The following is a 14,800-nucleotide window of genomic DNA, read 5'->3' on the forward strand; positions in this document are numbered from 1 at the left end:
CCGCCCGGCCGCGGCGCCTTCAGCTCTACGGTTGCCCGCAGGCGCCAGCCGAGTCCTTCCTGCCGGCAGGAAGCCCCGCCTTGTGGCGGGCAAGGTAGAGCCATTGGCGCGCCGGGATTCGGCTCGAGCCAACTGAGGACCGGACCCGGGCGCCCGCAGTACGTGTCAGGAGGCGTGGAAGGCCCGCGGTGGGGAGACCACGCGCGTTCCCTTCCGTTCCCCGCAGCGCCCCGCGCTTGTCCCGGGTCCTCCGCTCGGCGCACGGGCCCCTCCAGGCCCCCGGGGCTGTGGCAGCACGCGGGTCCCGAGCGTGGGCTTCCTTGGGGTCCAGAGTTTGGAGCGCCCCAGGCGCTGCCCCCGCCTCCCTGCAGGTCGCCGCCCTCGCGTCTCCGCTGCAGAGAAGCCTTTGCTGCCCGCCTCTCGCATGCTCTGGGCTCTTTCTTACCAGGGACCGAGCTCTCATTCGTTCAGCCTTCCCTGGGCAAGATGCACCTCCTGTCCAAGTCTCTCGCCCTGCCGCCCGCCGCAGACTGAAGGTCACGCATCTCCAGCTGGAATGCTGCAAAAGTGACGCTTTTCATCATGTGTGCAAAGTGTACAGCTGCGGTGTGGACTCTTCCTTCTTACAACAAGTAGACCCTCTCTGGGGAGAAAAGAAAGAATTAAGAAGCGACCCTCATGAAAGAACCCTAATAAGACAGCAACAGCCGGGCGCGGTGGCTCAAGCCTGTAATCCCAGCACTTTGGGAGGCCGAGGCGGGCAGATCACGAGGTCAGAAGATCAAGACCATCCTGGCTAACACGGTGAAACCCCGTCTGTACTAAAAATACAAAAAAATTTAACCGGGCGTGGTGGCGGGTGCCTGTAGTCCCAGCTACTTGGAGGCTGAGGCAGGAGAATGGCGTGAACCCGGGAGGCGGAGCTTGCAGTGACCTGAGATCCGGCCACTGCACTCCAGCCTGGGCGACAGAGCAAGACTCCGACTCAAAAAAAAAAAAAAAAAAAAAAAGACAGCAACAAAGGGCCAGACGCGACCCTGGAACTGGACCTGGGGCGGGGGGGCCACAGCCCTGGGAGCCCAGGTCCCCTGCGTGCGCTGCCGCCACGGGGCTTCTGCCTCTGGGCCTTCACATCTCATCTCGCACCCGGAACCGCATTCCCTGCGCACTGCACCAGTAAATACCTGAACACTCCCACCACATGCTGCACGTTTATTTGTAACAAATTAGAAGCTGCTGTAAAACATAAAAAGTAAAACACTTGACCCGGCGTGGTGGCTCACTCCTGTAATCCCAGCACTTTGGGAGGCCGAGGCGGGCAGATCACGAGGTCAGAAGATCAAGACCATCCTGGCTAACACGGTGAAACCCCGTCTGTACTAAAAATACAAAAAAATTTAACCGGGCGTGGTGGCGGGTGCCTGTAGTCTCAGCTGCTCGGGAGGCTGAGGCAGGAGAATGGCGTGAACCCGGGAGGCGGAGCTTGCAGTGAGCTGAGATTGCGCCACTGCACTCCCGCCTGGATGACAGAACAAGACTCTGTCTCAAAAAAATAAATAAATAAAAACAAACAAATAAATAAATAAAACACTTAGACCGGGTGGGCGCAGTGGCTCATGAATGTAATCCCAGCACTTCGGGAGGCCGAGGCGGCAGGATGGTTTGAGTCCAGGAGTTTCAGACCAGCCTGAGCAACACAGACCTCTGTGTCGACTGAAAAAAAATTTTTTTTAATTAGCCGGGCGTGGTGGCAGGCGCCTGTGGTCCCAGGTACTCGGGAGGCTGAGGCGGGGGAATCACTTGAGCCCAGGAGGCAGAGGCTGCAGTGAGCCGAGATCAGCACTGCACTCCAGCCTGGGTGACAGACATTCTGTCGCAAAACAACAACAACACACACACACACACACACCCAAAAGAGATGATGTAGAAGTACAAATAACCGTTCCTCTCCGCATCCCGGTGGAACGTCGTGGGTCTTCTGAAGACCCTCTCTTGCTCTGCAGTCTCCGGTACTCCAAGCACGCGAGCCTGGGCGGGAGGCGCTTGGCTCTCCGGAGCCTCCACTGCCTCCTAGACAGTGCCGGCTCCTTACGCCGGGCGGAGGCTCTTCGCGACGGGGCCCGACTGCCTCTCCAGGCCCACTGCCGCCGTGCCAGAGGCCACTGTCCTCTCCTCGCCCCTTTCCAAATGCGCCTTGCCCCCGGCCCATGTCATGCTATTCCCTGTGCCGCTTTTGTCCTTCCCCTCACTCCCCATCCACCAGAACCGGGAGGGCGGTGCCCCCTTTCCAGGCCCAACTTCGGGCTCGCGCACTGAACCTCTAGGAGTCGTCAGCTTCCTCCGCCGGGAGCCCGGCTCGGACCTCAGAGCCGGCAGCCCCGCCCACCCAGAAGCCCCGCCCACCAGACAGACCCCCCCCCCCGCCTCGGCCCCGCCCTCGCCTCGGCCCCGCCTCCTCGCTGGCAACCGCCCGGCGCAGTCAGGGTCCCGGGACCCAGGCGGAGCCTCCAGCAGGTGCCTTAGCGAAGATCCTGGACTGTGTCACAGCCCAGGGTAGCCGTCCCGTGGCCCGGCCTTGGAGCTTCCCACGGACACTCGGGACTCTGCCTCCTCCGGAATCGCCCCTCACCGCTTCCCTCCTGCTCTCCCACAGAGAAGCCCCACGCTAGGGCCCCTGACAAACAGAATCGAAAACACAAGGCAGGACTGAGGCAGGGACATAGGGGTGGGGGAGTGAACCCAAGCGACTCAGGAAGCCGGCGAATAGCTCAGATCCCACGAAGAGCCCGCGCCCTGGAATTCTGTTTGGTAAGGGGGTCCTCACAGTGTGGGGGCGAGACAGAGAATCCCTGGGAAGTTGCAGGTGGTGAATGTCCCTAGTAAAGAGCAAGTTCACAGTCTAGAAACTTTTGGATTTCTTGATTCAAAAGCAGCCGAGTCTAGGCCGGCGAGGGAGCTCAACCCTGTAATCACAGAACTCTGGGAGGTCGAGGCAAGAGGATCACTCCAGGTCAGGAGTTCGAGACCAGCCTGGCAAACATAGTGAAACCCAGTCTCCGCCAAAAAAAAAAATACAAAAAATTGGCCAGGCGTGGTGGTGATTGCGTTAGTCCCAGCTACTTGGGAGGCTGGGGCAGGAGAATCACTTGAACCCAGGAGGTGGAGGATGCAGTAAGATTTTGCCACTGCACTCCAGAGCGAGACTCCGTCTCAAAAAAATAAATAAATAAAATAAAGTAGCCGAGTCTTAGAATACCAGGTCTTCAAAGACTGTCTCCATGAGCCTATCCACTGAGTCCCTTACCTGCTACCCTGAAAAAAAAGTATGATGAAGAAATTACCAAGGCACCCCTTAAAAACAAAGAGAGCTTGGCCAGGCACAGTGGCTCATGCCTGTAATCCCAGCACTTTGGGAGGCCGAGGCAGGTGGATCACCTGAGGTCAGGGGTTTGAGACCAGCCTGGCCAACATGGTGAAATCCTGTCTCTACTAAAAATACAAAAATTAGCCGGGTGTGGTGGTGTCCACCTGTAATCCCAGGTACTTGGGAGGCTGAGGCAGGAGAATCACTTGACCCCGGGAGGTGGAGATTGCAGTGAGCCGAGATCATGCCATTGCACTCCAGCTTAGGTGACAGAGTGAGACCCTGTCTCAAAACCAACCAACCAAACCAAACCAAACCAAACAAAAAGAGCTCAGAGAAAGAGGACCATTGTTCAGAGAAGAGGCTGTGGGTCAACTGAAGCAAGTGGACATGGAGCCAGGACACAGGTGACACGGAAAGGAAGGACTCCCAGTCTCCTGGCAGAAGGAGCAGGAGAGGCACAGGCTTCTGAGTTACCCCTGGAGGCTGAGGGCCTGACCCCCACAGCCGCAGGATGGAAATCCTTCCACAGCCCGATCGGTCAGGGAAGGACCTCAAGCTCCACAGGAGACTGGAGCCCAGGACAGCTGAATGGCAGCCCCAGGAGACCCTGGCAGAGACCTCAGCCAAGCTGTGCACGGCTCCTGTGTGGCAGGATCTGTGAAGTAACAGACGGGCTGTTGGTGAGAAGGTTCCAGGTGAGACACACCAGTGGCCCTAAGAGGAGAAAATGCAAGGGCAGCAGGAAGCGGGGGCACAAGACCCAGCGGCCGGCCTGACCAGAGCTGACTGGCACCTCCGCGCTCTGCAGTCAGGCAGAACTGGCCAGGACGTTCACTCCTGCTGTGCTGGGCACCAGGGACACCCCCGAAGAGGGACAGAGCGCCACAGGGGCTGCCCTGGGAGTTCATGAAAGAGAAGGGAGAAACAGAGGCACAGCGGGCACCGCCTGCCAGGGGCTGGAAAGCAGCACACACCGGCCTCATTAGAAGCAGAGACCAGGGAGCAGTGACTCCAACAGCACTGCCAGTGGGTCCTGAAGTCTGAGCAGGAGTTTGGGAAGGGCGCTGAGGTGGGGAGGCCACTTGGCTCTTGGGGAACCCAACCTTGCCACACGAATGCTGGGCTTCCTCCTCTGGGGCTCTTGTAGCCACAACGATGTTCTAACTCAGAAAAGACACCACAGGTTTGGGATGGGAAAACGGCATGAGAAGTACACAGCCCCAACCATAAAAATGGGGTCAAAGCAAACACTCAGAATGGGAAACCACACACCTGCCCGGAAGGGGCCGACAGACATTTGGAACCACAGGGGGTGACCTCTAGCACATCGCGCGGAGCAAAAGGAGTGTCAGGAAGGCGGGCGGATGAATCCACTCCTGAGAGGCCCGATGGCAGACGGGGCCCTCCAGGAGCTAGAATACCCATCAGCTTGGGGAGGGGAAAGGAAGTGTAAGAGAAGCTCTGGAAGGTTCTGTGCTGTGACCTGGGTGGATTAGCAAGAGTGTAAACATGTAAACAGTCAAGCCGTGTGCTTAAGATTTGGGCATTTTAGCTATGTAAATTATACCCTAATTCAAAAAAATCAAGAGCACCATATCCCAGGAAAAATTAATATAAAATGTTGACACCAGCATGGATCTTGGTGAAGCTATTCAAGGTTATGGATGAGGAAAGAATGACCAAGGCATCCAGGCAGAAGAGGCACGTTTCAGAGAAAGGGCAGAGGCCAAGGGCTTCCCAGTGCTGCAGGTTCAGCACAGTCCTGCAAGGAAAAACCCAAAACCCAACCACATGCCCCAAGCCCTTGCTATTCACCACGCCCTTCTTCAAGTGTAATGGCTACGGATGGCATTCCAGAGCTTTCAGGAGCTCATTATGCAGCCCCTCCTGCCTGCCGCCGCGGAGCCCTCTCCCCAGATGGGAGCTGGGCTCAGGGTCCTGCTGGATGGGCACATGGACCGAGGTCCGGGGAAGCCGCCTGCCCCCACTTGCATCCTGCCTGTTACTCTCGTCACCCAGACGCTGTTCACCCAGGCTCTGCAGCAGGCGCTGGGCTGAACACTCTGCCGTGTGAACGAGGGGGCTTCCCATCGCAAGGGCTGCTTGAGGGGCAACAGCCTCACAGAAGAGCCACACACAGAGTGCAGGGCGGCAGGACAGGAAGGCCCTGCCTGGAGTCAGGCACACGAGTGCCACAGTGGCGGCATGATTTTGCCCACCTGAGACTCAAGGACTGGGAGTTGCCGGCCCATGTACACACACGTCTGGACACCTGTCCCCCCTCCACCCACGCTGCGGGGAACTGCATGGCTCCTCCAGGCGGGGACCGTAGCTTTCCGCCTCAACATACCTGGGGCCTGGCATGCTGCGTTGAATTTTGGAGTGGATGAGGAGTGAGGGTGTGACAGGGCGGCTGGAGCTATCCAACTGCTGAAACTGCTGCAGGTGCCACAGCAGCCGGCTCCCGGAAAGCGACCTCCTGCTTCCGAGACCGTAGCGCAGGGCGGTGCGAGTGCACCTCCGCAAGGCCTGACGCCGCGAATCCACTTCCTCTCTTCCTCTCCCCACGATGGGGACACACTTGGCGACAGTTCCAACTGGGGTAAGAGACCCACCAAAAGGTCGCTGGCATGGGCACTCCAGGGACAACAAAGTGGAGTCTGGGATACCCTGCAAACACCTCGGCTTGTGCGGGGAGCATTCCTCCCCGAAATGCTCATCCACTTCTGGTTACAGCAATCTTTGAGGGCAGGGAAGGTGGCCGGCAGAAGGCACTGTGGAGCAAGCACGTGGGCCTCGGAATCCAAGCCTGGGTTCAAATCTGGGCTGTGGGACGTCCTCACCAAGTCTCGATTTCCTCCTGTAAATGAGGGATGCTGGCGCCCCTCTCGCTGTGGGGAAATAGGGCTTCCAGCACTGCTCCCAGCAGATCTCAGACCTCAGGACGTGAAGGTTATTTTAGGGACAAGTTAACCAAATAGACTCAAGTTATTTTAGAGTCTATTTAGTGTAACAGCAACAGAGGCTAAAAACGTGCACAGACGTTCCTTGTGTAGCCTGAGTATCCCTTATCCAAAAATGCCTGGGACCGGAAGTGTTTTGGCGGCCCGGCGCGGTGGCTCACGCCTGTAATCCCAGCACTTTGGGAGGCCGAGACGGGCGGATCACGAGGTCAGGAGATCGAGACCATCCTGGCTCACACGGTGAAACCCTGTCTCTACTAAAAAATACAAAAAACTAGCCGGGCGAGGTGGCGGCGCCTGTAGTCCCAGCTACTCGGGAGGCTGAGGCAGGAGAATGGCGGGAACCCGGGAGGCGGAGCTTGCAGTGAGCTGAGATCCGGCCACTGCCCTCCAGCCTGGGCGACAGAGCGAGACTCCGTCTCAAAAAAAAAAAAAAAAAAAAAAGCGGGGGGTCTTTGGCCTTTTTTTGGTTTGGGAATATTTGTACCATAGTTAGCAGGTGAGCCTCCCAAATTCCCACATCCGAAGTCTGAGGTGTTCCAATGACTATTTCCTGTGCGCGGCATGTCGGCTGCTCAAAAGGCTTGAATTTAAGGTGTTCGGATTTGGGATCCCCAGCCCGTAGTGCTGAGAAAATTTCTGTCTCTTCTATTTTTCTTGCACTTCCCAAAATTTTTTAAAGAGTATGAATAAATGCTGTTGGGGAAAAAGAAACCTGTTTAACGCTGTGACCTTTAAAGGCTTGACCGGGGCCTCCCGCGCTTGCGGCACTGTCTAAGCCCAGCCAGCCTAGCGCAGCCCGAGTCGGAAGCGCGGCCCCGCCCCCGCAAGCCCCGCCCCGTGCCGAGGGCATTTCCGGGCGCTCTAGGCAGCTCGGAGGACCCGTTCGGAGGACCGACGGGGGACCCGGAGCGAACCCAAGGGTGGCGGGTCGGGGGGCGGGCGCGTACCTGGCGTTGCTCGCGCGGCTGGGGGCCGGAGGGGTCTTGAGGCTGTGATCCAGCATGGGGCCGCGTTGTGGAGCGAGAGAGGGGGCGTCACGGAGGCAGGCGGCGCCTGGCAGAGCGCGTCTGCCAGAGGCCCAGAGGGCCCAGAGGCCGAGCTGGGCTCTGCAGGTCGGAGGTGCAGGACCCAATTCTGGCCCAAGCAGGGGCGTCCCACGGCTCAAGCTGCCTGTCCGGGTGGTGTCTGAGGAGGGCCTGGGCCGCGGCCTGTGCAGAGGGCCGGCCAGCAGCTCCTGCTTTGAGGGCTTGGAGGAGAACAGATTCCCGAATCTGGCCCATGATCAATGCATTTGGGTATCTGAACTAAATCCAGATTCCCTGACTTCCCCTGAGGCCTGCTGAATCCTTTGGGGTGGGGCCTGGGAATCCGCGTTTTCCAGCAGGCTTCTCAGGTAGTTGGGTGGTCCCTGAGTGGGTTCCCATGACCCCATGAAACAAGACCCTAGAAAACGCAAGGCAAAGCGGCCTGGTGAGTGGCCAGTGGTCCATAGGAACTGGATGTGATCAGAGCGAGACCTCCATCAACTAGGCAGGCGAGGCGCGGAGCCATCCTGAGGAAGAGACCCAGCCGGAACCCAGGGAGGAGTGGGCTGTGAGAACTGGGTAGAAACTTGCGGCGACTCCAAAGACACTGCCAGGAAACCCTCCCCGGGTAGGGAGGCCCCTGATGGGGCCTGTAGCAGCCGGAGGGGTCGGTTCTCACCGTCTGGTCCCAGCCAGGTTCTCCTGGACTCAGCTAATGGGCAAGGCCTTACCCCTCTTAGGATCTGAGGATGGGAGGGGCTGCGTTTTCCCAGCGGACCTGCACATGTGCGGGCTGAGTGTTGCGATCCCTTGATTGGTGTCAACTGGCACTGCCTGCCCGTGATGCACAGAAGCTGCTGTAAGAAACAGGGTCCATGTCTCCAGGGAGCAGGCCCCCGTTCTGAGGCCACAACCCCAAGGGCAGTCTCCGCCTGCAGAGTCCTCCCTCTCGCATCGGTCTCACCTCGTGGTGAATCCCTTGGCTATGGTTTGGTGTGAGACAAGAGACGGGTGTTTCACTCCCTGCTGCATCCCTGGTGACGGCCCTGGCATTTCAGGGCAGGAGATCTTTGCTTAAAGGTTTTGCTGTGGTCACCGCACAGGGGATGGGGGTGGGGCCCCTTGGTGCAATTTATTGGATTCTGCTGCGTGGATGACATCCGCAGGGTTCCTCTTGAGTGGGGATTATCTGAGACCTCTCCACATGCCCGCACCCAGTCTGCTACCTCACGGCAGCATGAACTCAGGAGGTGGGCGTTCCCACAGTCATAACATTTGTAGGGCCTCTCTATGTCCATTTTGATGCTTGAGGACCAGTGCTTCCACGAAGGTGTGGCCACGTCCATTGCCGCTCATTGGCTTCTCTCCTGTGAGAATGTTCTGATCCCCAATGGAGCCTGAGCGTGTGCGAAGCCCTTCCCACGTTCACAAGGTGCTTCTCCAGTGTTCCATTATATCTCACCTATGCACACTACGTGCATACGGTTTCCACCAGCTGTGCGTGTCCCCAGAAGTCACATTCACGGCGTTTCTCTCTGGGAGGAATTCTCCCGTGCATGGCTGCTCTGAGCTCTGGGACAGTTTGCACCTGCGGCCACGCGTGGGCTGCTGGAGACTTACAAACCAGGCTGGACTCCTGAAGCCTTGGCTGCACTTGACCACTGCGAGGTTTTTCTACAAAATCTCATCTCAGCTATCTGAGCCCTTTAGCATTTATCTTTTTTTTTTTTTTTTTTGAGACGGAGTCTCGATCTGTTACCCAGGCTGGAGTGCAGTGGCCGGATCTCAGCTCACTGCAAGCTCCGCCTCCCGGGTTCCCGCCATTCTCCTGCCTCAGCCTCCCGAGTAGCTGGGACTACAGGCGCCCGCCACCTCCCCCGGCTAGTTTTTTTGTATTTTTTAGTAGAGACGGGGTTTCACCGTGTGAGCCAGGATGGTCTCGATCTCCTGACCTCGTGATCCGCCCGTCTCGGCCGGATCACGGCCGAGTGCTGGGATTACAGGCTTGAGCCACCGCGCCCGGCCAGCATTTATCTTATGAATCCGCTCGAAAGTACAAGGCCTCTCTGCCCTCCTGCTCCAGGGAGGAGGTTTTGACCCTCAGCTCCACCTCTGTGGCTGGCCTGGTCTCCGCAAACCTTTTTCTGCTTGGCCAGCTGGAGCCATGCTAGGCTTTCCCACTAGGGGCGCCAGAGACAGCGCTCGAGGCTGGGGAGGAGGGAGGGGCACACTCCTTCCGGCTTGCTTCCGGTTTTTTTCCTCAGGCTTCCGGTCTGTTTGCTTCCCTGGTCGCTTGTCTTCCGAACCCTGCTGCTTCGCCCTGGCGGGAGCACTTCCCTCCGCGGCTGCTAAAACCGGGGAGCGGGTTCCCAACTTTGCAGAAGCAGCTTCATCACCCCCCCGCTGGAGGACCTCAGACTGCAGCCAGCGACGCCCCGCCTCGGGGGTCTGGCCCCACTCTCGGGGCCAGGTCAGGGACCAGAGACCTGCGAAGCCCTCTCCTTACGGGTTTAGTTCCCAGGCTTTCTGACCCCAATAATTCCAAACTCTTCTCTTTGTGGCCACAACCCTAGTGTGGCAGCTGCTCTCTGCAGTTTTTGCTTCTGAGATACTTAAGAGTTCTCTTTTCAGCTCCTTCGTAGCCACTTCGTACATAGTAATTCATGATGCGAAATCCTCTCTGTTGAAATAACTGGCGAGGCCTCTGTCTTCTGACTGAACCCTGACTTCCATGCTCTTTCCACCCTCACCCCAGTACATGCCCAGTCCCCAATCTGTGGTGCTCCAGGCATTGCCTCTGTGGCGCTGTGTCCCTTCCTTTGAACTCTGATCCTTCTGCTCAGGCCCTTTCTCCCAGTCTGAAATAAGGAGCGAAAAAATGTGAGTTGCTCTACACATCTGGAAAATAGAACCCTGAGGCAGTAACAAGTCGTTAATTGCGTGCACATTTGTCCACAGCTCACCATGAGTCAGACCCTGTGCTAGGTGCTGGGATGAAGCAGTGACTGACACAGGTCTGGACCTGTCCTTGTGAAGAGTGCGTCTGTGACACACACTGTGCCATGTGGCCAAGTAAGCACGTGGGACAGCAGAGCCTTGTTTGCGATTAAAGTAATATCACAAGTCTGTCAAGCTTGGAAAATCAAGTGAACATGCTGAAAAGTTATGGGGAAGGTAGTCTCTTAGCTGGGGGAGTTGGGGGCCTTGTCAGTTGGTTCCCCTAGTCCGGACAGCAATCTGAGAGCAAGTAGTGGCACTGTGTGTGCTGAGTGTGTCTGTGGGGGTGTTTTTGGATAAAATTAACATTTGAATTTGTGAACTGAGTGACGCAGAGTGCCCTTCATAATGTGGGTGGGCCTCATTCAATGAGTTCAAGGCCCGCATGGGAATCTCCTCCTGCCTGACTGAACTGGGACCTAGGTCTTTTCCTGCCTTCAGACTTCAATGGAAACATCAGCTCTTTGTGCGTCTCAAGCCTGCTGGCTTTCAGACGGGAACTCACACCATCAGCTCCTCTGCTGGACGGCTGCAGGTCTCGCGACTGCCCAGCCCCCCTAACCCTGTGAGTGCATTCCTGATAATAACCCTCTTTCTCTTGCCCTCTCCCACCCCACACCATTGGTTCTGTTTCTCTGGAGAACCCTAACGCATCATTTACTAACCAGGAAACAGATTCAGAGATTAATAACTCATCCAGCCTCACAGTTAACTGTAGAATTGGGCTTGAAATTCCAAGGTCGACTTCCTTAGCCAATACACCATGCTACATATATGTATGTAAAAATAAAAACCCTTGTGAACTGAAAAGGGTCCAAACTTAAGCTCATTTTGGTCCTTTATTTGCTAATCCATAGGCATGCACACCTGCCCCCAAGGCCATGATTAGGTCAGCACTTGCCTCTCCCCTTGTCTGGGGCTGCAGAAAGCTGCCTCAGAAGACCTCTCCCTGCAGGTCCAGTGCTTTAGGGTTCAGAGCCTCTCCAGGGCCTTTATTTTCTTCTGGGCTCAAAAACAGATACTGTGCCAGATACAGATGATCATTTCCTGGGTTCCAAAACTCACATGCACCCCTTTTCCTGGTCCCTCACATTTGCTGTGACCAACCCAGGCCTCAGGTCGTCCTCTGCTAAGACTATCCACTCACACTGTCGGCAGAGCCCTTCCAGGAGCTCTTTTTATGGGGATTTGCTGTGTGCCTGGCACTGTGCAGAGAACCCCACCCATGCCGTCCTTCCAACCACCATGTGCGGTGCCGACCCGGCTGCGTTACCTCCATTGTCAGAGGCAGAAATGGGCTCCGTGAGGAAGGATGAGTGTGGGGTATGGAATCAGGGCTGGCAGATCCCAAACCTGGGCTCCCAGATACCATCGGGTCTTTAGGAAGATTCCTGGTCACTTCGGGGAGGAGGGAGAGGGCGAAGGCTGAGAATCGACGTCCTGGGTCGAAGGAGGGAGAGGAGTGGTGGTGTGGGTTTGGAGGTGGTGTGGGTTGGAGATTGGCCGTTGAGCTGGAGATGCTCCCGGTGGTCTGCGTCCAGGTTCCTCTCGGGGGCAGAGCTGGTAGGGGTGGGACAGGGCGCCGAACCAGCCCCGGGGGCGGCCGCCCGGACAAGCGGCTCGAGTGATGCAAATCGAAGGAGGATGGGGAGGGCCGTGACCAAGAGGCCGAGCACAGCTCAGGGTCGCAGGCGTCCCAGGAGGGCTCAGGAATATTACATCCTGTTCAACTACACGCTGATACACCCGGCAGCCACCACAAGGTAGAAAAATGCCCTTAAAAGTCCACACCTGGGTCCTGCTGGGCCGCTCTGGGGTTCCCGGGAAATGTTGAGTGGATCAGATGGCACGTTCGAGAATCAGCCCGGTGCCCGCGGGCGTGGAGAAGGAGCTGAGGACACTGGGAAAGACGCAAGTGCCATTTCAGCCCATCTCGCGGGCCCTGCCCAACGAGGGGGTACACAGAGACCTTGCAGAGGGTTTACGACCCGGCGCGGAGCAGCAGCCCTGCCGGACTCGCCGCGCCGCACTCCCTTCCCCAGGAAGCCTCCCGCGAGCTGGCGCTGCTCGAGTCTCGTGCGGGCTGCGGAGAGTGCGCCTGGCCCCGCCCCCTCCCCGCCCCTCCCGGCGCCGCGGCCACTTCCGGGACTGTCTAGGACGGCGTGGAGGACCGCCGGGCTCTCTCCGGTCGCAGCGAGTGGGAGTCAAGCCGGGGCATCGGGGGCGCGCGGGGCGGTCCCCGCAGAGCCAGCCCCTCGGCCTGGCTGCCCACGCGTCTTACTGAACAAGGAGAATGCTGAACCCTAGGGCCACCGCACACCAGCACGGACGCCTCAAGTAGGCGCCTGCCTCCCAGCTGTCTTCGGACAGACACACTGACCTCCAGCCCGCAACCCTGAAGTCGTTCTCACCCGGCGGAGTGGGGCGTCCATAGGGCCCCCAGGGCATGGCCTGGAGAGGGAGGCGGGGGCTGGCGGAGCCTGAGGCCGCCTTCCCCAAGGGGTTGCACAGAGCCCTGTGCCGCGGGCTCCCAGCCCGGGCAGCCACGTTCCCGGGCTTCCGAGTTGGAAACGAGGTCCCGCTGTCTCAGCAGGGGTCTGGGTGGATGGCTGGTCAGGGAGCTCGGGGATTCATCTGGTGCCCTCACTGATCGTGTGACCTCGAGCAAACCACGGGTCACCTCGAAGCCTCCGGGTTCTTCTCGGGAAAAGTGGCTTGCTGGGGGCTGACATCAGATGCGCGCTGCGCAGGCCTCCGCAGGTACCGCCAAAAAGCGGGGACGGTAGCCTTCGTATTCGACAGGACAGTGACCTCACAGGCCCGCCACAGGCACATCTGGGGACCAGGCCCAGGGTTCTGAACGAGTCACAGCAGGAGGGGAGGTGAGACCTGGAGAGGGGCAGCCTCGGAGGAGCCATGCTGGAGTCCAGGGTCTGCCAGCTGTACCGGAGGGCACAGGGCAGGGAGAAGGCGCTGGCAGAATCACTGGCACTCAGCACTTGGGGCCACCCCCAGCTGAGTTCTCCCAGAGCTTCGTGGCCCAGATTCCCCTGCCCAGAAGCTGTGTCCCGGCAGCTCTGAAAAGGGCCTGGCAGGCCCCGCTGTACCAGCCCACACCTGTCAAGACCTGAACACCCTGGGCCCCCACATCCCAGGGCCAGGGGCTGGTGCAGAGGAGGCCCGGGCCACTGCTGCCTAGCAGGCTCCCCGCTGAATGGAGGCAGGGGGAGGAGGCAGCAGAACTGAAAGGGCACGTGGGGAAGAGCCTGCTGCATTTGACAGAAGCAGAGTATTCCCAAATACATAAGGGAACCGAATTGCTGGAGACCCCTCGCCCAGGTGGCAGACAGGCAGCCTGGCCAGGCCTGTGGGCACTTCTAGACCGGCCCTGTCCTCACCCCCTGCTCTGGGCGCGCCCCCCGTGTTGATGGTGGGGTATCGGCGTCAGGTAGTCCTGACTACTTCCGGGCTCTGGGCAAGTCAGGACACCTCCAGGCCTCAGACCCTCCCCTAGAACACTCGGGCCGTCCGCCAGGCCCCAGGCACCCCGTGGCTCTGCGTGGCAGGTCTTGGTGAAGCAGCCCCGTCAACCCCATCCCGCAGCGGGTCCTCGGGGATGGGAAGCTGCCCCAAGGCCTCACCCAGGCAGGTGCCGGCTCCCACTTCCAACAATCAAAAAGAATTTATTCCGGACACATGGCATGCGGTGCTGGGCAATGCCCACCGTGGGGGCAGGCAGGAGGCCTCGCCCCGAGCCCCCGCCGGGCTACTCGCGGTAGTGCACCCGCTGGTGCTGGATGAGCTGGGAGCTCTGGCCGAAGGCCTTGCCGCAGGCGCCGCACGCGAAGGGCTTCTCGCCCGTGTGGGTCCGCAGGTGCCGAAAGAAGTGCGAGCGGCCGCGGAAGGCCTTGCCGCAGTCGGCGCACTCGTAGGGCTTCTCGCCAGTGTGGATGCGCTGGTGCTCGATGAGCACGGAGCTCCAGATGAAGGCCTTGCCGCACTGGCTGCAGGCGTAGGGCTTCTCGCCCGTGTGCAGCCGCTGGTGGCGCACCAGGTTGGAGCTCTGGCTGAAGGCCTGGCCACACTCGCCGCACTTGTAGGGCTTCTCGCCGTTGTGGATGCGCAGGTGCTGCGTGAAGTGCGAGCTGTGGCTGAAGGCGCGGCCGCACTGGCCGCACTCGTAGGGCTTCTCGCCCGTGTGGATGCGGTGGTGCTGGATGAAGCCCGACCAGCCGCGGAAGCGCTTGCCGCACTCGTGGCAGGCGTAGGGCTTCTCGCCCGTGTGGATGCGCTGGTGCTTCAGCAGCAGCGAGTTGTACTTGAAGCTCTTGCCGCAGGACTCGCACCTGTGCGGCTTGGCCCCCCGCGCGCTGCCCTGCCGGCTCCGACCGAAGTTGACTCCCAGCTCGGCGGCTCGCTCGGGAGCGCCCTCGGACCCGGCCGCT

The 14,800-nt window shown here is 59.1% G+C and overlaps 2 protein-coding genes and 1 long non-coding RNA gene across 3 annotated transcripts in view; 1 reads left to right on the forward strand and 2 right to left on the reverse strand.

The window, feature by feature from the left end:
* Positions 1 to 2,234, reverse strand: part of ZNF696 (zinc finger protein 696) — a 9,968-nt gene extending 7,734 nt beyond the window's left edge. The window contains exons 1-2 of the mRNA XM_011938081.1: positions 2,093 to 2,234; positions 446 to 559 (exon numbers count right to left, since the gene is read on the reverse strand). The gene's annotated coding sequence lies outside the window, so the exon portion shown is untranslated. The remainder of the gene's footprint in view (positions 1 to 445; positions 560 to 2,092) is intronic.
* Positions 2,235 to 9,610: 7,376 nt separating this feature from the next.
* Positions 9,611 to 11,165, forward strand: LOC105509004. Its single transcript, XR_001001360.1, has 2 exons — positions 9,611 to 9,828; positions 10,317 to 11,165. It is a non-coding gene; the product is annotated as an uncharacterized LOC105509004 (long non-coding RNA).
* Positions 11,166 to 14,018: 2,853 nt separating this feature from the next.
* The window catches only part of GLI4 (GLI family zinc finger 4), a 7,295-nt gene continuing 6,513 nt past the window's right edge, over positions 14,019 to 14,800 (reverse strand). Inside the window, exon 4 of the mRNA XM_011938222.1 lies at positions 14,019 to 14,799. Within this exon, the coding sequence (XP_011793612.1) occupies positions 14,122 to 14,799 (678 nt within the window). The 3' untranslated portion in view covers positions 14,019 to 14,121. The remainder of the gene's footprint in view (position 14,800) is intronic.

This window comes from Colobus angolensis, unplaced genomic scaffold, assembly GCF_000951035.1.
Source record: "Colobus angolensis palliatus isolate OR3802 unplaced genomic scaffold, Cang.pa_1.0 Scaffold17, whole genome shotgun sequence".
Lineage (NCBI taxonomy): Eukaryota > Metazoa > Chordata > Mammalia > Primates > Cercopithecidae > Colobus > Colobus angolensis.